At 41.7% G+C, this 24,496-nt stretch overlaps 1 protein-coding gene across 1 annotated transcript; it reads left to right on the forward strand.

Moving 5' to 3' along the window:
- The first annotated feature begins 9,054 nt into the window (after positions 1-9,054).
- On the forward strand, positions 9,055-24,323 carry ccdc33 (coiled-coil domain containing 33). Its single transcript, XM_062389712.1, has 12 exons — positions 9,055-9,096; positions 9,277-9,384; positions 17,245-17,370; positions 18,619-18,809; positions 18,900-18,963; positions 21,279-21,474; positions 22,202-22,290; positions 22,403-22,567; positions 22,683-22,764; positions 23,780-23,895; positions 24,025-24,114; positions 24,195-24,323. The coding sequence occupies exons 1-12, from the start codon at positions 9,055-9,057 to the stop codon at positions 24,321-24,323; spliced, it is 1,398 nt and encodes a 465-aa protein (XP_062245696.1).
- The last annotated feature ends 173 nt before the right edge of the window (positions 24,324-24,496 follow it).

The raw sequence follows: 24,496 nt of genomic DNA on the forward strand, positions 1-24,496 counted from the left end.
CTGTCCACACCTTTTATTCTGCCTCCATAAGCAGCATAATCAATATGCTCTGGCTGCGTTGTGCAGCTGGTAGGCGAGGCCGAGTGCTCCGTACAGAGAGGGTAAATGCACACCAGCATGGGCACATCATGTAACGCACTAATGCACCTCAGGGCTCTGACATCAATTACGAGAGACAATGGCCAACTGCCCTCTGCAGTGCAAGCTAAAAACACTTATGACTGTAATGCATGAAGTAAATGTGGATGTTTATCGGGTGAAAGGAAGTGTCATTAAGGATCAGACCTCTGTTGAGGTGACATTTTGTTCACTTTTATACTGGGTCTTAGTTTTTAAAGGTTCAGTGTGTAGAATGTAGTGACGTCTAGTGGTGAAGTTGCATGTTGCAGCTGAATACACCTCACCTTACCCTCCCCTTCCAAATGTGAAAGCGAGCCTGTTGTAGCCTTCATTTGTTTTAAAAACTCGAAAGATGCTTAGTTTGTCCAGTCTGGGCTACTGTAAAAAACATGGCGGCCTCCGTACAGAGGACCCATTCCCAAAGTATAAGGAGATAGTGAAATACGCAAATATATATATATATTTAGACATAAGTATATAGTTATTTTTTTTTTTAAATAAGGACAAAAATGCAGTGTGCTATATATAGATGAATATATTTCGGTATAGATTCACCATATACTAAATAGTATTATATTATATATAATATAACTGTTTATTGGTAATAAATACATTTTTTACAACTTTCTGATATCTGATATAAATAATAATAGATACAGTATGAGAGTATATATAGAGCGTCTGGCCTCACAATAATAATATTTGTAATTTTAGTCTGTGTTCCTGTCTCCCCTGCACCCTCCGGTTTCATAATAACAGTAAAGCTGTTGCCAGGGTGCCAAAGGTTCAACTCGATGTTTTATGTATTTCTTATTGAAATGAAATGCGTAGCCGAGTGTCAGAACCTTAATCTGCTGAGAGGAAGGCAGACAAACCACATCATGTTTTCGTTTATGCCTTTTGTGGGTGGGGGTAGCCATTACATATCCTTATTATTCTAGAGATCGGGACACAATTCTCTGTTTCCATCGAAGCCACGTTTCCAGCACTGAATTTGATGTAAATGTTGTATTTAGGATAGTGACAACTCAACATTCCTTGTTTTATTTATTTGCATTATAATATTTTTGATAGAAGGATTCTTTATAATGTGTTTCTGTTGTGGAAGTTATGTGGCTTTTGGTTTCAGAGGATGACATTTTGCTTTCCCCTCCACAAGGAGCAGTACTGATTTTTGCCATAATTTATTTTTCACCTTCAAGCCTAAACCTTCCACACACATCCCAGCACAGACATGACTGCAGGCTGACTTCAAATAGTCTTGTCGTGGCCCTTTTGGCCTGTTTTAATTGGGTTTCCCCCTGAAGTATTTCCAGAAAGATCGGTGGGATGATATATCCGAAAGCCTCCAGATCAAATGAAAAGCGCTATGTTTCTCTGGTTGGCTGTCAACTGAGCGAGGACGGACAGGACATGGCTGACATCCCAGAGTCGAGGGCGGGGAGCTGGAGTCTGGAGAAGCGGCATGGCTTCCACTCCTCTCTCAGAGAGCTCTGTTTGTCGCTCGCTATCACCGTCTGTCACACCGCAGAGCGCCGCGGCCACACATTCTCTCCTCTCATGCATCTCTCCATCCAGCCTTCCCTCACATACTCGACACCTCAAAGGGGAAACATGTCATCCCTCTCTCCTCACATAGTGCTAAAAAGGCCCCGCTCCCCCCCAGGGACCTCTGCTCTTCCTCAGCCAATCGATCTGCTCAGCCCTCGCCCTCATTCATCCACCTATCCATCAGTCTTCCTGTCTTTAAGCATCGCCATTTGTCTCCCGTCTTTACTATACATGTCTGTACACTAGCTGTGGATATCTCAATGGCCTTTGTGAGTAATCAATGAGTTGTGTACCTCTTATTTTAGAATGATAAATAATAAATATTAGTGGTTTTACTATGGCTCTTAAAACAGTTTGAATTAAATCACAGACAGTGGCTTAAATCTGGAGCACTGATGTTAAGGATTCACTTCTTAATGCACACCGCCTGGTTTGGATTTTGCTCTCTCCTGCAGTTTTCTTTCCGCTCTTCCGTAAATTGCTTCTTCCTCTGCATCCAACCCCCATGCGAGGTGTATTGATCGTTCCAGTGCACTAATTATCCGGCTTGGCCTTGGATGTCTCTGTGAACTGCCTTTGATCGACACGTCTGAATGCCTTGAATCGCTGTTGAAAAAGGAGAAGGGTCCGTTGGTTAACAGGATATGTCGAGTTTAGACTTTTGATATTTGTAAAACAAGTGTGACGCCTCCTTAAATAACCCGTCTGATGAATCTGCAGTCACTTCCTGTATAAGCTCCTGACTTGGCTGATCAGCACCTCATTTTCTATGTATGTGTGTGTGTGTGTGTGTGTGTGTGTGTGTGTGTGTGTGTGTGTGTGTGTGAGGACAGTATATAGGCATCAGTGCATATGTGATCATTCTGAATGCATGTGTGTTTCTGTGTGCACGAGCATGTGCATGTGGACATGATCGCTGGTCAGTACTTCCTGCTCTGCCACCATCTGTGCCCAGGCAGGCAACAGGCCACTTCATACACTCAGCCGTTCCACACAGCCACATATAGATCTGTTTATGTTTGTTGGTTTAGCTTGTTTAAACTGTGAATATATCTTAATTTTACCAAAAATATTAAATATCTACCCACTATACAACTTTAATATGGTTGTCAAAGGACAGTCAATGTCAGTTATTGCTGAGTAATTAATATTGTTTTAATATGCACTGTGCACTTTTGAAAAAGATTAACGTTGTAAATTTACCTCCGCTTTTTTAAAGGTGATGTTTAAAGGCAGGGTTGTTGAAATCCTCTTCACTTCTCATTCTAACCGGATCAAACCTGCCTGCCTGCACCCTGCAGAGTAATCTAGTTCACAAACAAATAATATATAACAGATTATTGCTGAGTAACTTTAAAGATAATCTCGGCAAACCAGTTGATTTAAAGCTTAGTTTAAGTTTGAGGCCATGTTATTGAGGTATTTGAAATATATTTCTTGGATTAATGTCAGTTTACCTCCACTTTCCTCTCCGGTTAGCTTAGTTAGTTTAGCGGGAACAATGCAACACCGCAAGTTATTTTAAACATTATAATTGTTAGCTGAATGCTGAGTGTTTATTTATATTGCTTCCACTTTAGCAGTGCAGTCATAGAGACAGTTATTTTGTAATCACGTCCCTTTTTTGTTTGTTCATATGCATGTTTTCATCACCATTTTTACATTTAAAGATTTGCCATGAATTAAGCTTAAACGGATGAATCAATAATAATAACATTAAATCACAGCAAATGTTGACGCAGCAGTGAGCAAAGTGTCCGCCAACACTGGAGAATCCCCGAAGATAGGCTGAATTATACATGTGTTGGTATTACATTACAATTTCAGATTCATGCTCACGCTGAATTTATTTCCACGATTAGAATTTCAGATCCATCTCTGACTGCCAGGCATAATGATGGTAGATTGGGAATCAATACGGAGCTGTGGAGCGCGTGTCACTGGTGACCTTTGTGTGCGCTCACAGGAGCCTCAGCCGGTGACATTTTAAGCTCAAAGGTCCCCGTGGATTGGGCGGAGTGTAAATGACACTCTTGGCAATTTCTGTGTGTCTCTAAACAGCGGTCATTGTGGCAGAACGTATAGATGCACAGAAGCAGTCGGCAGTTACGTTCAGCATAAGCCGCAAGTGAAGCATAAAGCCCGTAAACACTGCACAGGGGTCAGAGACAGGCTAGTGAGGGACGCAGACATTGCAGAAATGAATAATTCAGTTGTTCAGAGAAGTGTGCAGGTCAGTGTCGTGAGCCCTGCTGAGTTGAAACATCTGTCTGCCTGGGGCATGGTGTGACCCCTCTGCAGCCCAGTCCATTGGAGTCCCTTTGCCCAACACCCACACCACCGTCCTCTGTTTGGCCCTGCCTCCTCTCCTCACCTGCAGCCTCCCTCCCTCTTTGCACACCAAAAGCTTCAGGACCATCTGCCAGCTCCTAGCAGGCCACCGGCCAGGTGCTGGGCACGCTGTCACCCCAGCCATGCCACAACAGCACTGCCTGCTGGGATCTGCCTCGCCGTGCCAACTGTTGCTCCTCATGTCCTCTCAATCCGGCCCAGAGACACTTTAATTAACCCAGGGACAAGCTGTGCTTAATAAAAATTCACCACGGATTCAGAGAATGTTTTAAATTTTTGATGAATGCAGATGATCTTTACTGAAAATATTCCAGCTTTCATCATAAACGGCTTAGTCACAACAAAACATTAAAATTCATGACTCAGCGAGAGCAGGGCAAAATGATTTGTTTCGTAAGTAAGATCACGTTAAAATTAAACTTGTTTGAAGGACACAGTGTGAGTCGGGGAAGAGCACATTAAATTTTGAGGCAGATCCAAATCAGATTATCTCTTATTTCACATTGTATAATACATTTTTTAACATTTCTCCAGATTTTCCCAAAAGAATTGTTAAATAAATGGATAAAATTGCACATTTAGGGGACTGATTTGAAGCAACTTGATTTTGGATTCTAAAGGACTGTTGGCGATGGTATTAACTCTCAATGTATTTCTAGGTGTGTTCCTCTATTCAGCAGATGCATGTTACCGCAGGAGCCACAATGATTTTGAAGTGAGTCATTAACCTTGTATTCAATAAAAATATAATTAGCTAGAAAAACATTTTTGTTTTGCAAAGTCTCAACTATAACGATAAAATATTCATACTACTTTGTCACAGGTCAATTGTCATGGCATTTCTTGTTTTCTTCCACATGGAGCCTGCACCCAGACACCCCGGCCTCATTTCACAGCTCAGTTACTAAAAATATATATGTACCACTTGCCTTGAGAGTGCACTAAACGTCCTTTATTGCTCTTTAATAATTGCTTTTCAACATTATTATCTTAATGCATCCTCTTTTATGGGTTCCCGCAGAAATACCATTTACTGGCACTCGGGAGCAGAGTGGCAGTCTTGGATTTGATGTATCTTGTCCCCGATGTCCCTGCTGCGACTCTCTGCTGTTTATGAGGCCTGATTCATTGGAACGCTTTGACCAGATGATATTAATAGATCTCCGTGCAGCAACGGCTCTCCTGTGTGTTAAGCTCGTAAGTATTATATCCCTGGACGAAGATTTGTAAAAAAAAAAAAAAAAAAAAAGGTATTGCCCAATCTGTCGCTTTTACTTTTCATTGCAGGTGTGAACAGAATCTGTCACCTTGAAGCTGACTAGGATCCTCTCGTGCACTGAGAGACGTGAAAATAAAATGCCGCACTCTGAACTTGGCCTTGTCCTCAAGGTCACAGTGTAGCTGCGCAAAGGGGGATCTCATACATAATGCATACAATGTATAGCATTCATTGCTAATTAGCACTAACAGGAAAGGATGCCCCCTGATTTCCCCTGATTTTAGTCTCATTTGCATAAATATAATGGGGCACGAGAGAGTGTAAAGCCCGATGTCTGTCGTCCCCCCGGGGGAGGGAGGAGGAGAGGTGTTACTGGGATCTGCTGCAGAAGTGATAATTGTTAGAGAGCTGTTATTCTGTCACCCAGACCATAATGTACACAGTGTGAAGAGAACAAAGAGACAAATGGTCGGTAAAAGTAGATTTATAAAAATGTTTACATCAATTAGTTTGGTTCCAGAGCACGGGTAACATTTACATGTTTATTCAAGTTTGACAGATGGTGATTTTTCATTGTATTTAATGAGGATACAGTGAGTAAATGCTTGTTTTTCGATAGATGCGATAGCAGCACCAGATGAATGGCAAGGCAGATGAGAACGGATTGAGATCTGACACCAGGGATTCATCTTTCTGTATAAATGTGAAAAAGGCGTTAATGGTCTCTTTAACAGATAAACTGCGAATCATATAAAGAGGGCTGAATATCGGTGATTGGGGAATGGAGGGGTGGCTTGTGGTTTGGCAGAACGCTGATCCATTATTCAAAGGGGTGGGGGCCTTAAGTGCCAAATTAATTTGTTTTTTCTTTCCAGTTGGACGGCTGAATAAATGGGCCGCTGTCAGTTGTGCAGTAAAGTGGTGTGCATTCATTTAGACGAGTGTGAGTGCCGGACTGGAGCAACACGGTTTGAGCGAATCAGAGCAGGCTGGTGGGTGGAAGCTGTGTAATTATCTCTGGCTCCTATGATGGCAATGATTGCTGAAACAGCCGAGTGGTCCCCGAGCACAGCAGGTGTGAGTGGCAGACCGCAGGATCTGTGGATTTGAATGTGACCGAACAGACATGTGCAGAGGTTTATTTCTTATCGATACATTGACACACTAGTGGTTTACTTGGACAAATCCCATTTCCTTTTATTCTCTTAGATTAAAAGGAAATGGCTTGAGCTTGATTTATTGCATGGTGGTTAATTTAGCCATGAAAATCTAAAGTCTCCTGAGGGATCAAACACCATAAATCACATTGGTTGTGTCCTAACATTTCAAACCTTGTGTCTGGCCTGTATTACTTACACCTACACATTCAATCACAGCATTAACATGTTTTTTTCAGTCATTTCTTTTTTTGTCTACAGACCACAGTAGATTGTTTTTTTAAGCTCTGTGATTTTTCATATATACGTAATGATTGCAGTGCAGTGTTGAGTGATTTTAATCATCAACTAAATCCATTTACTCAACCGTGTTTCGCTTCGCTGTACAACGATCCTGTAAACATTAGTGTTGACAGATACGTCATGGCACTGATTAAAACAGACCCAAGCAGATGTCTCCATTTTTTTTTCTCCTGTAAAATTCGTCCATTGCTTCGGAGCAACTCTGACAACGTGCAAATGCAGAAACACAGACATCTGCTGCGTTTCAAAGCACCAGTGTGTCTGTGCTTTGAAACAGCATTTGCTGCACACAGCGATGAATACTAATGTCGCCGGACCACATTTATCTGTCTGGTATTCAAAAAGATCTAAATGCTTCCCTTATTCTCTGTGATACAGAGGAAACTTTGAAATGTTCAGGACTTTCCGAAGCCTAAGTCAGCGAATATGACAGATGTTTGCAGAGAGATATGATTTTTATTGATGCTCTCTCGTAGCTCAGACTGACAGAGATATTGCAACTGGTTCATTTTCTCATTCTGAGTTCCTGTATCAATATCTGCTTGGGCTGCAGGGGCTCAACAGAAACATGTAATAACTTTTACAGAAAAGTAATTTTAACTTCCAATCTTAACACGGAACTTACAATATATTGCCTCCATAAAATGAACAAAATAGGGGTCTTTTCCTCGTCCGTTGTGCAAATAATCACCTGTGCAATGAGAGTTTTTTTTCTCCACCAGGTTACTTCAGCCTGACAGAATCAGAAGAAGATCTGTCCTCCTCTCACTGCTGTGTGGTGAGGACACTCTTCGTGATGATCAACACTTGCTCGGCCGACTAATGAGGTGGATTCATTCGGGGCAAAGGGGTGGGATGAACGTCTTTGTTAGACAGGCCTGCAGCCCCCTTCTCTGCAGCCTGCTCCCAGGGGAGGCCTCACAGACTGCCTAATTGAATCAAGTACACATGGTGCCTCCCCCTTCACTGCTCGGCCCCTCCCCGTACGAGAGGAGCGAGAAGGAGAGCTTCGGCTTTGATGCCTTTGTTCTCCTCAGAACCATGGACAGCGCCATGGGGCTGCGCTGCAACTAGTTGCCTGCTGCTGGATGGAGAGCCCCTTGCTCGCTGCAGCTCCTTGACAGTCGCTGTCTCCGCGGCTGCTCTCGTCACACTCTTGTGCTGAGGCTGCAGACTGGTGTGTTGTACTCTACATCAACGTAAATTACTTATCTCTAGACTGTGGCAACTGGCCCACTCTTAAGATCGAAACATTCAATACCCCATTTAATCTGGATTTGAAAGAAGACAGAGTTAAATCCCTGTAGTATGATTCATGTGTCAGTGTGCAGGTGGTGCCAGACAAGCAGAACAAACAAATGTTAAGAAGACAAAGACAGGACAGTGTGCCTGTGCATATCTTAGTGCCTCATATTTCCTCTGTGACTGTCTCTCTCAAACACGCCCAGGCACAGTCCACACAGCTCTGCCCCTCCTCGCAGCTCAGCTCCCTCATTTCAGACAGACTGGAGATTGGGGTTGCGCTTCAAGGAAAAGTCTGTTTAAGAGATGACCTCCAGATGCCGGGTTAATGAAGGATCCGTTTGAGAGCCAGGATTCAAACTGCAGCATTCAGAGGAGCAGGGTCTGTCTCTGAGCGGCATGCAGCCTCATCCTGATGTGATTTGATTCCTGTGAATGTCATGTAGTCGGTTTATTTTCATGATAAATAACATTCGTATACTACTATACCCTGTCAAATGTGAAGCATTATGAGCAATTGCTATAGATGTGAAACTATTTTCTACATTCTAGAGCGTTTTGACTTTTAACTGTAGCTTATGTAAATAGGATGAGTTCCTCCACCTACTTTCATCAATGATTAATTAGTCGCTATTCTGATAATAAATCATTTGAATCGGTTTAAGTTCATCAAATGTGAAGATTTGACACTTCATCACATGTGTAATTTTAAGGTCTGTAGGTTTTAGTCTGTTCATTAACTAGTATTAGAAATTATAATCAAGGTTTTATATTTTAGAGAAAAAATAAATGACTCAACTATAATCAAGTCAACAATCTGCAGATTCCTGATAATAGACAGTATATGAGTGAGACTCATATGTTTTGGCTGGACTCCCACTGCAGCCAATAACTGAATCATTATGCACTGCCAGGAAAGCACTGCTGCAATAAACTTGGGACAGATATGTCTAAGAGGCTAAAATGTAATTGTGGGGAATAGCTGGATTAGTCCGAGCGAGGTATATCCGCTCTTAATGATATTAGATGGGAGTCTGGAGAATTTACCTTCCAGCACACAGCGCTCATTCTGACGAGCCAGAGGGAAACTGAGATCATTGCAAAACCGACATGGACATGACTCAGGCTGCATCTGCTGTTCTGAAATGTTCGGTCGGATACTGAGAGTCTGTCATTTCAACTGAATCAAGGATACATAACCACTGAAGACTGACATTAATAAATGTGGTATTACCATATTATCACAATTTAAAATACTGATATCACTAATGGCTGTGGTAGAATAGTTTAATTGTTTAAAGATGAGTCACTGTCCAATCTCTTCCTTTTGAGACGGACCCAGAGGAGGAGGAGGAGGGGGCCTTTACTCATCCTGCAGGCAAGAGCACCACGCCCAGCTCGCCTCTCTGTATGTCCTCCTTCCAGACTCCCTGCGCTATTGTATGTGATGTCTTCACTGTATCTGTTGATGTGAAAGCTGCAGCAGCCCTGCATATTGCATACAGCATGTTCAAGCTAAGATTCTTGTGTTTGAGTAATATATTCCTCTGCAGATATTACTACATGCAATCGTCTTGATGTTGGAGTTATATGTTTTAAAGTACATATTGATTACAAATCTACATGGGCTTTCAAAAGTCTTTGACGGAGACTGATCAATACTCACTCTGAGTACAAATTTCAAATTCATCAGGCCTCCTTATGTGGTATTGATTTTGTGCAATGGCTGCCCAGAAAAAGAATCGGATTACTTTTTCCTCCAACAGTCAGAACAAACAGAGGTCTGATAACAGCATTGAGGCAGATCCGTCGGGCATTAATACTTCCACTCAGTCATTTTGCTTTATTTGACTGAAAGGTGTATAGATATAAATGTAAAGAAGCCCTTTGTGTGTGTCCTTTTTCCGTCTCCTTACATGTGCTTTCTCTCTGCATTCTATCATATATCTCCTTACGGCCAAAGGGAAATTAACCTTGCACATAATATTAGTTAGCATCGTATTGTAATTCTCAGTCATCTGATTTTCAAACTGGTTCTTCAAGGATCATCCCCACTCCAATTGTTTCAGCAGTAACACATGAGTGGAATCCTCTGGGTGTTTTGTTTTTTATTGGCAGGGCTGTGGTTCTCCCTGAAGGCAGGACCCCAGGTTCAGATGCAGCATAATATATGCAGTCCTACTCCACAAGAGCTGCAGCGTACAGTAATTTCCAAGCCCCCCCCTCCACCTCCGGCCTCTGCTGTGGTTTGAGAGTATTGCAGACAGAAGGGAAAGAATGTGTGGTAGTGGTCCTGAATAGTAATAGCTGTATGGGCCCTTTCCACACAGCTGTGCAGTTCAGACACAGCAGTGTGAGGATCCCATCACTGAGAAGGTCCCTTGAATCTCTGGCCCTAAGGGAAGTGTCAGTTGATCCACTCACAGGAGGGGAAATGGGGCCACAGTGACATCTAGTGGCTTTGTGTTCTCATTATGAGGTGTCTTCTGGATTGAGATCGGAAAGATAGAAAGAAGGATGGATACATGAGTGTGATGATCGAAAACACACATCGGTCTGTGTGACATGTGACATTTGTTTAAAAAGAATACATATTTTATTATGGTATTTCCTTCACTGTTCTTAAAGTAAAAGTATTTTACAATCCAATTTATGTGGATAGATCCTTTATGATCCCATAGGAGATGAAAATGTTTTAAGACAGTCGTGTCAGGACACTGCTGGTAACAAATTTGAATGAAATCTCTCTGTTTGAGCTTCTTTAATTGAAACTATTCAATCTTTTATAATGTAGAATCTGTTCTTGTTTGTTTGTCTTCTACTATCTCTCTATTCTCTGTTCTTTTTTTCTCTCACTGTTGTGATTTTCCATCTTTGTGTTGTGTCTGAGCTGGAATGTAGACACCCCCTCCCTATTATTTAATTTGTCCCAGAAATGGAAGACATGCTGTAACTAATGTAATCAAGAGGGGACACCAGGAGACACAGTCCAGTATACATATAAGTCTTGAATTGAAATGTAGGCAAAACCGATGAGATACACGCTGGCCTTGACAGACAAAAGCAGGAAGAGAGAGAAAAAAAGGAGCTCTGGAGCATGGCAGGCCTGTGTGGGAGGAGGAATCATGAACGTGGGCGGTTCAGTCTGACTCCAAATACAAGAGCTGAGAGCGTTAGAGACCTTGAACACTGAGGGTCATCATGAGCCAAGGCTCTGACGGCTGGAGGAACATGTCTTTATTGTTACTGTCACATGGAGAGAACAAGAAATCCTTTTTTTTCTCACATTTAATCAGTGTTTGTAATAAATGATCTGGCAAGAAGGAGCCTTTTATGTCAATTTCCAGTTTAACTTACCGCACAGAGCTGTAATGACCGAACTCTGCGTACCTCACCTCATGAGTCTACATCTACCAGACAGCGGAATCATTAAAACGGCACTTACAGGGTTTATTTGGGGCTAATTCCTCAGTTGTTTACCTCATTCTGCTGTTGCTCTGTGATAAGGGCAGAGTGGAGGATGGTGGGGAGCTCCTCTGCTCCTGCACGGCACCCAAAGTCGGGCCCGGCTGCTCTGTTTGAAGTGCCATGTGGAGGCCTGTATCTACACCCTGCAGCTGGAGCAGAACAGATTTAGAGCCGCTCTGTTATTCCCGCCTCAGCTAAATGTGTAACCCGCACAATCACCTCTGAATACAGATGTGCTGCTGCCGCCGCCGCACAATGAAGCCGTTCGAACGATGTCAGCTATTGTGTTACTTGCCTTGTGCCGCTCTAATGGCCTGTATCGCGTGTCCATCTCTGCAGGGCTGTCCCTAATGAAACCCTGCTGAATAGCTTGGCCTGGTCATTAAATATGTGAGCATTGTTCTGGACAGAAACGTTCAAGAGGTTAACTTCTCTATTCCGTGCTCTTATCTGATTTTACAAATGTGAATGATGCACCCAGACTGAAAGAATCTCGCCCTGTGCCTTCACTCCCCTCGGTCGATATGAGGCTAATGCTAGTCTTTAACCCCCTGATGGACCCTTGGCTAATGCCATTAATTCCTCACTGCACATGATAAATGGTCTCTTCCAAGGTTGCATAGAAGCTCTGTGTGATGAATGCATTGCAAACAGCCATCTTCTCCACAGCAATGTACACTGGAATGGATATAATTTATATAGACGTCATTGGGATCCATTGACCCTTTTCTGTATAGCTACTGTTTCGCTGACCTGTTCTCTCACAACTGGAATAATCTAAACATGTCGGTGGCTTTCACACACAGAATGTTATATGACGTTATCCATGTCCTACTGTAAGGTGCTGTGGAAGCTGGCATTTCCCTCCCAATTACAGCAGTTGACTGTGTGTGACCTCAGGCCCATGTTTTCAGGAAGGGGTGTGTGTGTGTGTGGGTGTGTGTGGGTGTGTGGGTGAAGCTTCCTGGGTGTTGACATCATTGCATCACTTGTCTGCCCTCTGATGTAAATTCAATCCCTGTCACCGTCCGGCCAAAAGAGCAATGATGCATTAGACTGCAGTGCGTGCCAACCACTCCCTCATCAATCTCCGTGGCCTTTTCACAGCCTCAGACAGAATAAGGCGTGCCGATCATTTTAAATATGTTTAATTCATTTAGCTTCGTTTGTTGTCTTGTTGTGTTGTTGTTCAGGTTTAATTTCAACACTGACATTGAATCATTTCTGCTAAACCCGTTGAAAAGTTTGTTGTGAAAGTTTTTCATCAGACACGCGACAAAACTCTCCACCTTTCCCTCTCGGGGGGGGAGTCCCCCTTGGGTACAAGCAACATTAGCGTTTTAATGTTCGACAGTAAGCTGGCTCCGGTAAATGTCAACTGATGTGTTAGTCATTAAGCTGTGGTTGTGTAGCATTTTGGAAAGGTCATGTGTAGCCAGCGGGGGAAAAGCAGCCACTGATACTGGCTGTACTGCGGCTGAGAGTGGCATGAACACCACAACCAGCTGTTAGCATCACAGGGCGGGTCTGGATTGCCTCAGTGTCCCATGAGGCTTGATCATACTTCAGTCAATGAAAACACTGGAACTGGAAAACAACAATCTTTTCATTGATTGGTTTTCTTGCATTTTATTTACATACTCAACTAATGTACAAATTATGAGTTTAGAGTTAAATGAACTTTGCTAGAATATTTCAGCCCTGTGATGAACTCGGACCAGTCCAGGTTGTAGCCGCCTCCCACCCAATGTCAGCTGGGACTGGATGGATGGTCGGATGGACGGACATTATAGCTCCACTTCAAGCAGCTATCACAGTGTTGTGTATATTTAAAATCATATAATTCATACTTTTCTGCAAAGCATTTATAAATATTTCAGTATACAATCCCTGATCTGTGCGGAACATATTTTAAATGTTGGACTTATTTTTGTAGTGAAGTATTTTTATGGGACTGGTACTATTACTTTAAGGATCTGAAAATAATCCTTTTTACCACGCCTGTGATAGACTATGCATCTTTGTGTTAAATTTTTTTCTCTGGATCGGGGGGAGATTAAAACATGACAATTATATGGCTTTTTTTACCAATTTAGCTATAGAGAAACGTGATGTTAGGCTCCTAATTAGTTGTATTTGTCACAACCAAATCATCTATTCAAGAGATTCAAACAATTCAATACTCCTCAATATTCCTGTCAAATAACCGAAATAATTTCGGTGTAAAGTCTGGAGGTTTTATTGCAGCTTTATCTGAACTGCCCCGCTGTTGTTGATCTGTGTGTTTGCACTCCCCGACCTCACTATTCATTATCTTCAGGGCCGACCCTGCTTTTACGTGTGTGTGCCATTTGTTTATGAAGTGTTGTGGTTCCACGGCAGTGTCACCGGAATTGACAGATGTTGATTTACTGATAATCCTTGGCTTTGCTCTCGGTGTGGAACTCGGAGGGAGTGGTGGCACTGGCTCTTCGCCTCACACGTCCTTGAGTCAAAGCTGCTTGTTGCCCTTGACACTCTCTCTCTCTCTCTTTCTTCCCCCCTCCTCTCTCTCTCTCTCTCTCTCTCTCTCTCGCCATATTTTAAAATCCTTTATACCCACAGTCCACTAACGGCTCACTGCAGATGTGATTTTATTCTGCTGACAGAGCACAGATGTGATTACAAACTGAGCATAATATCATTTTTCTCAAGGGAGCCCAGTGATTAAAATAGCTGATGCCTAAGGACACATTTTAGTCACGACTGGTCGAAACAACAATTATCTCAAACTCAATTTGACATGTATAAATGTTATTGAATCTTCAGCATGTTGCATCTCAATTATTACCAATTCCACCGAATTAGAATAAGAATGGAGAATTGCCCACGTACAGCATCTTTAATGTAGGTTTTTATTGTTTGGTGCATCACGTAGATTAGATTAGTGTTGTATTTACCATCATGCATAGATTTCAATCCAGTTAATTCATTTAACTTACAAACTCAATTTAATATGTGGTGGCAATTTCTGTGAATCAAGCACAAAGTCAAACCCTTCTTTCCCCCAGATTGAGACCCCAGGTGTGAGATCCCAACCATTTGTAAAGAGAAACCATAAAGTTAAGGCTTCAGAAGTCTCTGAGCAATAATCGTAAACCTGAAGTTGCCCTTTTGGAAAAACAATTTGGTTTGGTCAATCTTCCAAATACACGTCTGCTCATGCATATCAAGAGACTGTCCGATTAAATAAACACTGAATAATTATAGAATTAAAAAAATATATGAATATGACTGAATATCAATATTAATGAGCGGGCTTATCAAAAAAAGAACCATCTGTGTTTACATGTGTATAAATGCGGAACACTTGTCCTGCTGTTGCTTCTCTCATCTAATCCAATTATTGCTCGACTAAGATCTGCACTGTATCAGCACAGATATGAAAAACAGACCAGACAACCCACACTGCTTTGCTAAATTCCTGGTGACTCAGAGACCATCCACCTCTGTATCCTCCTTTCTGTTTTTTTTTTTTTTTTTATCTTTCAGCTTCAGTTGCTATCAGTTCTCCAACATCCCTTTTACCCCAGCGTCCATTAGCACACTACAAGTATTTCCGCTCGGCTTGTCGTGAGTAGACAGCGGCTGAAGAGACGGTAAGGATGCTGAGGCCAAATGTGGGAGAAAAAACAGGAAAAAGGACTGACGTCTGGGTCAAATGAAGGACTGAAGCAAAAAAAGAAGAAGTGGAGGACAGAAAAGGTGGGATCTGTAGAAGGGGGGCGGATGTGTAGAGAAAGCTCCTGGGAGCCGCCTTGCTCTGGCAGCCTAATTGAAGCTCTGTGTGGCAGGCGCCTCACAGCTGTCACTCCAATGAAGAGGCCATTTGCAGCATTTTGCAGGATGTGTGCTGAATTCTGATGATGTTACCTGGGGCCCAGGCCACAGACCTGGAACACCACTGACACACACACACACACACACACACACACACACACACATCCCTGACTCCTCCCCCGCTCTTCACTGATTACATGTAACAGGGTCAGAGCCATTCTGAACACGACCCGCGACCAAAACAGAACATGTGAATATGAATGATTGTGTTCTGAGGATTGTATAAATTTGTCAGCCGGTTTCATACATGTTAATGTGATATTAGAGTCCGCGGGAAGCGTTTTCACTTGCACAGGTTCTCCCTCGTTGGATAACATGAGAATATGTCTTCTAGCAGAGCACATAGCTGCAAGCACCCAGTGAATTATTCATCATGTATTTAAGCAGTCAGCTGTGGAAATATTTATACTAAAACTGAATAGAGAATGTTTTCTAAATGATTCAAACCATTTACTTTTTTTAAACAGATCCATGCACATGCTCATTAATAGGTCATTTGTTATGAGTATGATAAGTATGATACAGTTCAATCCCTGTTAAGGTTGGATCAGAACATACATGTATTGGCACAGTCTGATTGTGGCGTGTACATGTTTGAAAGATGGGCTTTTTAAGCATATCTTTTTTTCTGTGTCCAACAGAATATATCGCTAGTGAAACTACTGAAATTATAAGATGTTTAAGAAGTGAACCTTTTACCTCTCAAATGTTTAAAAAGAGTATTAACATCATTGTTTCCATTGATGACTGATGACTCTTCCTGGCTGCCCCGACCCTAATCATTAAGTCTCAGGCAGATCCAGTTCCATCAATGTTCGTCAGCCTCATTCTCCACCACTAATGAGACACCTAACCAGGGAGAGATATTGATCTATTGAGGGTTTTCCCATTAGAATATAAAGACGTGTACATAAACACTTTTAGCAAGTTTAGCTTTTCTTTATTTACATTTTATTCACAATAGGCCAAAAAAGCACTCACAACTAGTCGATTATTTATTTGCTTTAAGCTCAGTCGTTCAGAAGCTGTAATTGTCCTGAAAGAAGCACGTGGGGCGTGGATTTCAGATTATTCAATGTGGTTTAAAAAAGTTTATTTATCTTAAGATGAAAAAGAAACATTTATTCCGAAAAGGGCATATTTTATAGACATGGCGTTTTCACATGGAAACAACAAAAAGCCCTTTTAAAATTCAAATCTTGCTGAGAATTAATGAGTTGACATCAGACCCTAAGGTGGCAACAAATACCCGGTGGGAGCCACAGGTGCTGCTCAGCATGTCATTTAAAAAAATCATTAATCAATCCTCATCAATCTGCTTATCCAGGCCGAGACAGATTCAACCCGTCTTTGCTTCCATTGTTTGTCACATGCAGCTTCCAGCAATAAATATAAGGCCTGATTATATTATTTCTTGATAATGTAAACAAAGTAAAAGTACTCAGATTTTTTACTATAAAGCTTTACTTTAAGAAGCAGTACCACAGAGTAATAATACTCTAAACTCAGATTTGGACTAAACAACAAGTGCAGCGACAGCATCAAAATACACTCTAGGCAGCAAATGTGATAACATTTAGCAATTTGGTGTCAAATCTTGAGTTTTTCAGTTCATGGGAAAGGTCAAAGATACACAGATGTTTTAAGAAGAACTTACACCCTATGTGGGAGTCTTTAAATGGAATATGTACATATTACACACAGTTATACACACATATTATATAATAAAATACATAATTTAAACATTTTAAATGTTTACAACCTGACTGTACGATATAAGTTCATGTATCTCAAAAATGAGCTTAAACCTATCTCGAGCACATAATTATTTTCCATCTCTGCAGCCTGTACATCAACTCTTGAATGTGAAACCCGATAGTGCGTTTGATACACAACCGAAATCTTTTCCTCATGGGTCTGAAAATGTTGCTATGGTTTTTGTTGTGGTTACAGGTGGATCGTCCACACCCAGACATCAGTGTGGTGTTTATTTCTCCTAACAAGGACACTGACATTTTCTGTTCGATGAAGGCCTCTAAGAAGACCAAATCTCTGAGTGGCCGTGCAGCTGCAGTGAAGGTAGGGGCTCTGACTGAGTGGAGGTATTTGTGTTAGAACGAGAGCCTGTGGGAAGATAATAGATAATGACTCTGTTTCACATTGTTTCTTTGACTCCGTGCTACCTGGCAACCACGACCACTGACAGTGTGCATTGTATATGCAAGGCTCATACTTCAAGGACTATTGACTAAGAGCTCTCTAGATATAAAGTGCGTACTGTGTGCATAGCAACGTAACAGCCTTTATATCCCGGAGATGAAGAGGAGGAACAGGCCACATAGAAACACACTGAGTGATGTGAGGTCAGAGCTACAACATTTTTTGGGATGAAAGCTTTAATTTTCTGTGAAAACAGGGCTGCTGTGTTTAATGTTACCATAGAACATTTGTCCTCCCACACGGTTATTGGAAATTTCTGAACAGTTTGCTTCTCGGACACATTGCTGTTTGCTTGGGTTGTTTCGGCTGTGTATCTAACCCTTGTGTTTACTTGAAATTGGCTCTACTTCTATCAATATGTCGTTTTTTCTTTTTAGTATTTTCCTTTCATTTGACCTTATTAAATCCTAATATTTAGGAAAGTACTGACATGATAAACTTTACCTATTTCACAAAGGGAGATATCATGTAGATGAACCTTTTGTTTAGGTTCAATTAGAGAGAGGCAGTTGTCTTGTGGCAGAAACTTGGACTATGGGCAGAGAAGGTCTCTGGTTCGTCTCTGGTTCGACTCCACGGAGAGACAACAAAAGACGAACCTGGATTGATCTGTCCAAAAATCCAAGAGTCTCCCTACCCTGTCTAGTGCCCCTGAGCAAGGCACCTTACTCCCCCAACATCTGCTCCCCGAGCGCCGTACATGGTCGCTCACTGCTCTGTGTGTCCTGCACCAGATGGGTCAAAAGCAAAGGTTAGAATTTCCCTACCTGCATGAGTGTGCCTTTGCATGTCTGTGCATGTGTTTGGGACTAATTAATGCATCTTAATCTTAATCATCTTAATCCTAAAGGCCAACCTCCACAAGTCTGAACCCGGAGAGACTAATATGGGATTTGAGCCGGATAGAGCAGCAAACTAAAAAGTGCAAATACTTTATTTATAGAGCACATTTTTAACCAAAAATGTGTGTTTACTTCAAACAGAGGTCATGTGTCATTTATTGTGTGAACCCATATTAACAAGCAATTTTCATTAAATATCAGTATCAACATGGAAAAAGTTTTTGCTTGCTAGCTTTTGACACTGAGGACATTATTTCCTCTGCAGCCTCAGAAAGATGGATATCATCTCCCATCCCATGATGCCCTGGCACAGATCCTTCCTGGTTACCGGAGCCACGACAACGAAGCGAAGGCTGAGCTCCAAAATGCAACCCCACAGCAGCAGAGGAGAGAAGCTACACAGGCCAACAAGCCCAAGATAAACCAAACATATCATGTGCATCATCCACATAGACGGTGAGACAAACCATGTGAGAAACAGCCTCTGCATACATGGACACAATCTACTTTAGTGAGTCTCTTTTATTAAATTTGTCCCTGCTTCAGACCCCCACTGCATGATTTTGAGGGGGATCCCATCATGGCAGAGATCAACGACCTCCAAACTAAGGTGAATGGATATAATCAATACATAAACTGAATCAATCAGTGAGCCAATCCCCACTGTCAGGATTAATTAGTGAACAGGGAAATGGAGACCCTTGTGAGATAAGGCACTATACTGCCACAGTATACTGGGACACAAAATGGCAGCTCGTGGATCAGATTAACATTTCATAGAGGGACTGAGGGTAAAGTTGATGTGGTTTAAACATCTGCTGAAGTCTGAGACTGTTGTATTACATTTTCTCCTGTTGCTGTGAGCTTTTCTTCACAATCAATTCTTTACCACTGTCACCCTAAAGAATGGAACTGAAGAGTGGCCGGTACTGTAGCTTCACAGCGAGGAGGTTCCTTGTCCTAATCTCCGTTTGAGGGTATTTGCATGTTCTCCCTGTGTTCGTGTGGGTTTTTCATCGGGTACACCGTATTCCTCCCACAGTCCAAACACATGCAGATTGTAGACAGTTTAATTAGAGACTTTAAATTGATCGTGAGTGTGAATGGTTGTTTGTCTTTAAGTATCGGCCCTGTGGTTCGCTGGCGACGTGTCAGGGTTGTGACAAGCCTCTTGCCCAATATCAGCTGGGATTGGCTCCAGCTCCCTCCTAGACCCTAGAGGATAAGTGGTATGGATGGATGGACAAACAATACTGTTTAGATCTGAGGAATTGAATGAGATTGGGTTCTAACTGCATACATTTGTGCATACCACTGCATGTGCATGATGGTATTGATAACAGATTCCAATATTTAAACTTCATTCTTCAGTGCAGCTTCAGTTTGCTGCTCTTGGAGAGCAGTGGGAGTGTTCACCGGCAGAAGCACAGACACTCCTTTCTTTATTTTTGACACAGACTCATCACAGGGAGCCGTCTATCCCATCATGCCTGTGGGGGACACCCCTCGGTCTAACAGAGACACCATCTCATCTACAGTCATGATTGTCACCTCCCGCCTGCCCTTTCAATGAGATGCTCGATTTCACCATTGTGTCCCACGGGAGTAACAACCGCACCATCCTTAGATTGGAATCCCCTGATATATACCCCTACACCCCCCACATGCCCAACGTCATGCCGCTGCAGGACCCTGCTCTCAATTCAATTCTGTCTATTCAACTGGATGGAGAAGAATGTGAACAATGCTGACACACAACAGGCACACACCTTAAAGCAAAGCCTTGATAACCGTGTGGTCTCTAAAAGACCAAAACAGCTCTGGCTAAAAAGTAATAATTTAGTAATAGTATCATTTTTTATATTTATAATATAATGTTCAGAGCAAAATCGAAGCCACTCCCAGACTGTGTACAAAAGTTTTTTTCAATACAACAGAAAAAATAGGATCCAACGGTACTCGTTTATGGTACAAAAAAAACAAAAAGTTATTAAAAAGAGATATTCAAAGGGGAAATGGTATAACATGGTCTGCCCTGTCATATTTTATATTGTTTTAACTTTGTAAAGCACTTTTTAAATTTGTTTTGAAAAGCGTTTTATAAATAAAGGTTCAATATTTATGTATTATATTATTATTATTATTAGAGCGTGAAGATTCAATTGAATATTTGTTTCTTAATGAAGGGTAGCTTCATTTTACATACATATACACTATATGAGCATTTCTCACTGAGCCTTTTCAGTCAATACAATTTATGTATCATGCAAAGCTTTAGTTATTTTTTATAATTCTCTTTATTACATTTTGCCACATAGTGCAGTTAAATAATCTCACTTTGTGCATATACATTCCCTCCCACTCTCTTGACATTTCCTGCTACAGTTCAGCAAATGGGTTTATGCAAAATCCTCAGTTAAAGCTCCTGTGACCAAACTCCTTCTCCACAGGAGAGGGTGTTATTGTCCCTCTGGATTTGAGGAGCTGCTGAACACATTGTAACTCACCCTCAGACAATTGATTAACACTTCATGGATTAGTTATCTTTCTTTTTGGCTCAGATATGTCCCATTTGTAAATTATCATGTTATGTGCTTGTCCGAAACCAGAAGAAATCAAATCTTTATTGAGACCATGACTCGACTACATCCTCCTCGATTTAAAGATGGAGCTGAAGAGACATCTAGAGGTGGAGATCTTGTAGAACAACGAAACCAAACTGTGTTTACAGTCAGGCATGGGCCCTGTTTGATTCTTGAAATTTGTAGAAACAAAATAGACAAGGTTTGTTTATAAATGACCTTGGAGGGAAGCTGAAGCTAATTTGCCTGAAAGGGTAATTCTAAACAAGGCAGGAGATTAATTTACAATGTAACAAGTATCCAGCCCTTAGTGTGAGACTGACCAGCAACACTTCTCCATCAGGAGTTGGAGAACTATCGCTCGGCTGTGAGTCGGATGGCAGAAGACATCATAGCATTGAGGACACAGGTGGTGGCGTTGGAGACAGAAAACAGTCGGCTCCGCACCGATCTGTCTCTGCACCAGGACCTTGGCCGAGATCTGCTGGATGACGCAGACATCGCCGTCATGACCAAAGCTGAGATTGCTGACCGTATAGGTGAGCCACAACAGAACATGTAGGTAATTACTCAACCATTTATTTTCCAACTATTACTATTCCATGCAAAATAAATGACACGTAAAAAGAAGTAAAAATACCCGTAAAAAAGTTGGACAGTTTTCTTCCCAGCCAGCAGTTGCTAAAGCTTCCCTCTGTGTTGTTATGGTTTTAAAGACATTTTGTGGCACATGAAGTAATGGTGTGGAGGCTGGCCCACTTTGTGTTTGCTAATCCTTGTGAGTGTCTCTGCCCATGCAGACTGTGCCATTTTGTGATAAGGCAGCTCAGTTAGGCCACAGACCCTGATAAGCTCCGCGGGTATACATCCCTTATCTCCTGAAGGACATTTTGTGACCCTCGGTGAAAACGACGCTCCTGAAGGTTTCTCTGCTGGCATCCGAGCAGAGGGCCAACATTTAAGTCCATTCAAGACACAAAATCCTTTATATTTCAAAGGACTTATCAATCTGTATTTTGATGGTTTATCGTTCAAATGTCCAAGCCTCGAACTGAACATGTTTATCATTCAAAATATGAAATAGTTCCACTGTATATACATCTTACGTTAACTCTCATCTTAGATTTGATTCATTGACAACGTACTTTTCTCAAGTTAACACAATTCCAAAAACCAGTTCATTGAATGGGCACAAATCAGACGTAAGTGTATCTTCACACAGATTCATGCTTCAGAGTACGATTTGTCCTGCTATTCTTTTCAAAGCTTCTCTCAAATTCAAGCTGGCAAGTGAGACCAGTAAAGGGGCGACGCAGAGAGACAGAATCCAACAGCTACAGGATGAGCTGATCAAGGTTAGAACAACAAACACTCATAATAAAAGTTCAATTCAAACAGTTTGGTTTGATTCTTTTGAACTGTTTATGAAGTTTCCTACTTTACCTTATTTCCATATGTGTTGTGCAGAAGAACGACAGAGAGAAGGAGCTGATAAAACTCACCAGAGGTCACCAGCTCCAGCAGCACCAGCACCACCAGCAGCACCAGCACCAGCAACAGGAGGATCTGCAGCATCAGAGTTACGCAGCAAAGATGGCCACTTTGGAGACAACAGTGAAAAAACAGGAAAAGGTGAATAGTGAGCAACACTGTCTCTTCTGCAATGATTGATACTTACACGTTGTTTTTCAATGGGGAACACTTCTGTCTGGATTAAGTTTTTATTTGTGCTATCCCAATTTTCCAGGTCATTGAGAAGATGGAGAATAAATGCAGAGAGAAGAACAGACCAAGTATTGACAAGGGGCTGGTGATTGAAAAGCATAGAGGTGAGTGCAAAGGTTAAAATACACTCACAGAGCACATCAGTAGAAACACCACATGAATACTGGGTAGTGCCTCCCCTTGCAAACAACCTGAGTCGGTCGTGTTATCTGGAATCTGCTCCATCTCATCAGGACTGAATGAATGTTCTGCTGGACACAGGTCTGGTGACTGAAGTTCACCAAACACATTGTCATGCTCATGCTTCTTCTACTTTTTGACGTGGAGCAATATCATACTGTGGCCGTAAAGGATGCATATAGTTAACGGCAATATTCAAGGAGGCTGTGACATACAAACAAGGATTCATCGGTATTCAGGGTGCCATCAGACATACCATTACTCCATCACCACCACTTTGGACACAAGGCAGTGTTGGTGTTTATCTCGGCTGGTTCAATCGGTGTGCCTCAGCAGAGATTCAGATTCATTAGACCAGGCTTTTCTGGTCTCTAATCTTGATCGTTTGTTGATTCAGACCATTCGCCTCAAAGTGGATATGTTTATATTCTTTGATGCTTTTCTTTTCAATACTGCTGTAAATAATGGTAATCTGAGCTACTACAGTTGTTCTGTCAGCTCCAAACATTGTTTTTTTGGCCGGTCCTGCAGCAGGATTATGCAAAAACTAATCCAGGGTTAAACTTAAAGGTTAAGGTTTGGGCCAAGGAAGAACTCTTTAACCTTTGACACAGATCCGGATAACAGATCAGAGCCAGGACTCTTTTTTAAATAATTTTCTTCAACATATATATTGAAGAAAATATTTCATGGATCACGATGAAAACAATAACCAGTCATGTTTAGGAGACTGATATTTATGAGTGTGTGCAATTTGGTGCAGATCCAAATAAAAACTGGATATAGTGAATTTATATATATTTGATTTCATTGGGGGACTGTTGGGCCTTGGTGGAGCTTTCAATGTTTTTTTACACCATTCAGAGAAAACGCATGATTGGCCGAAGTGGATAATTGATTTACAGTTGGTGTATATTCACACTTGTCACATCTCTGTAGGTTCGACTGACTGCAGATCAGAAGACGTGCAGTCAGTCCTGGCAGCTGAAAACTCTTGTCTACATGAAGAGCTGGACAGGATTCACAAGCAGCCCTTCCCCGTCATTACAGCACAGGTACAACCACGGAGTCAGAGTTCAAATACAAGACTGACTTCAGCCCAGCATAAACTCTCCATGTCCACTAGAATGTGACAATATCTTAATTTTGTCTCATATCTTATATGTATATCATGTATCCCTCAGACAAAAGAGGTACTATCACTCAAGGAGAGACTGAGTTTACTTAATAAACTGGAGATTGCCGATGCAAGAGTCCAAACACTGGAGGCTCAGGTGAGATACTTTGGAACTAAATTACACGTTTTCATTAATGGTTTATTGCGTTTTTCACCTTTTGTTTGCATCTGTCACAGCTGGAGGAGAACTCTAAAGTGTGGGGGAAACAGAAACAGGAAATGTTGACTAAGCTAAATGAGCACAGGCACGGCTTCATCGGAACATCATCCTCCACAATCCTTCATAATGTGTCTTCAGTCCGTTGAGTGTAGATCCGCCTCCATTTTACCCGTTGTGCTGCATTTTAAAAGGTATTTAACATGGAATTATTTCCCCCAATGTTTTCTACTGCTTACAGATGAATGTATCAGATTCTTACATCAGCAAAACACACAGGAATTTGAAAAGTAAATTAAACATTGGGTGAAGGAATGGGATA

This window comes from Platichthys flesus, chromosome 6 (assembly GCF_949316205.1).
Source record: "Platichthys flesus chromosome 6, fPlaFle2.1, whole genome shotgun sequence".
Classification (NCBI taxonomy): domain Eukaryota; kingdom Metazoa; phylum Chordata; class Actinopteri; order Pleuronectiformes; family Pleuronectidae; genus Platichthys; species Platichthys flesus.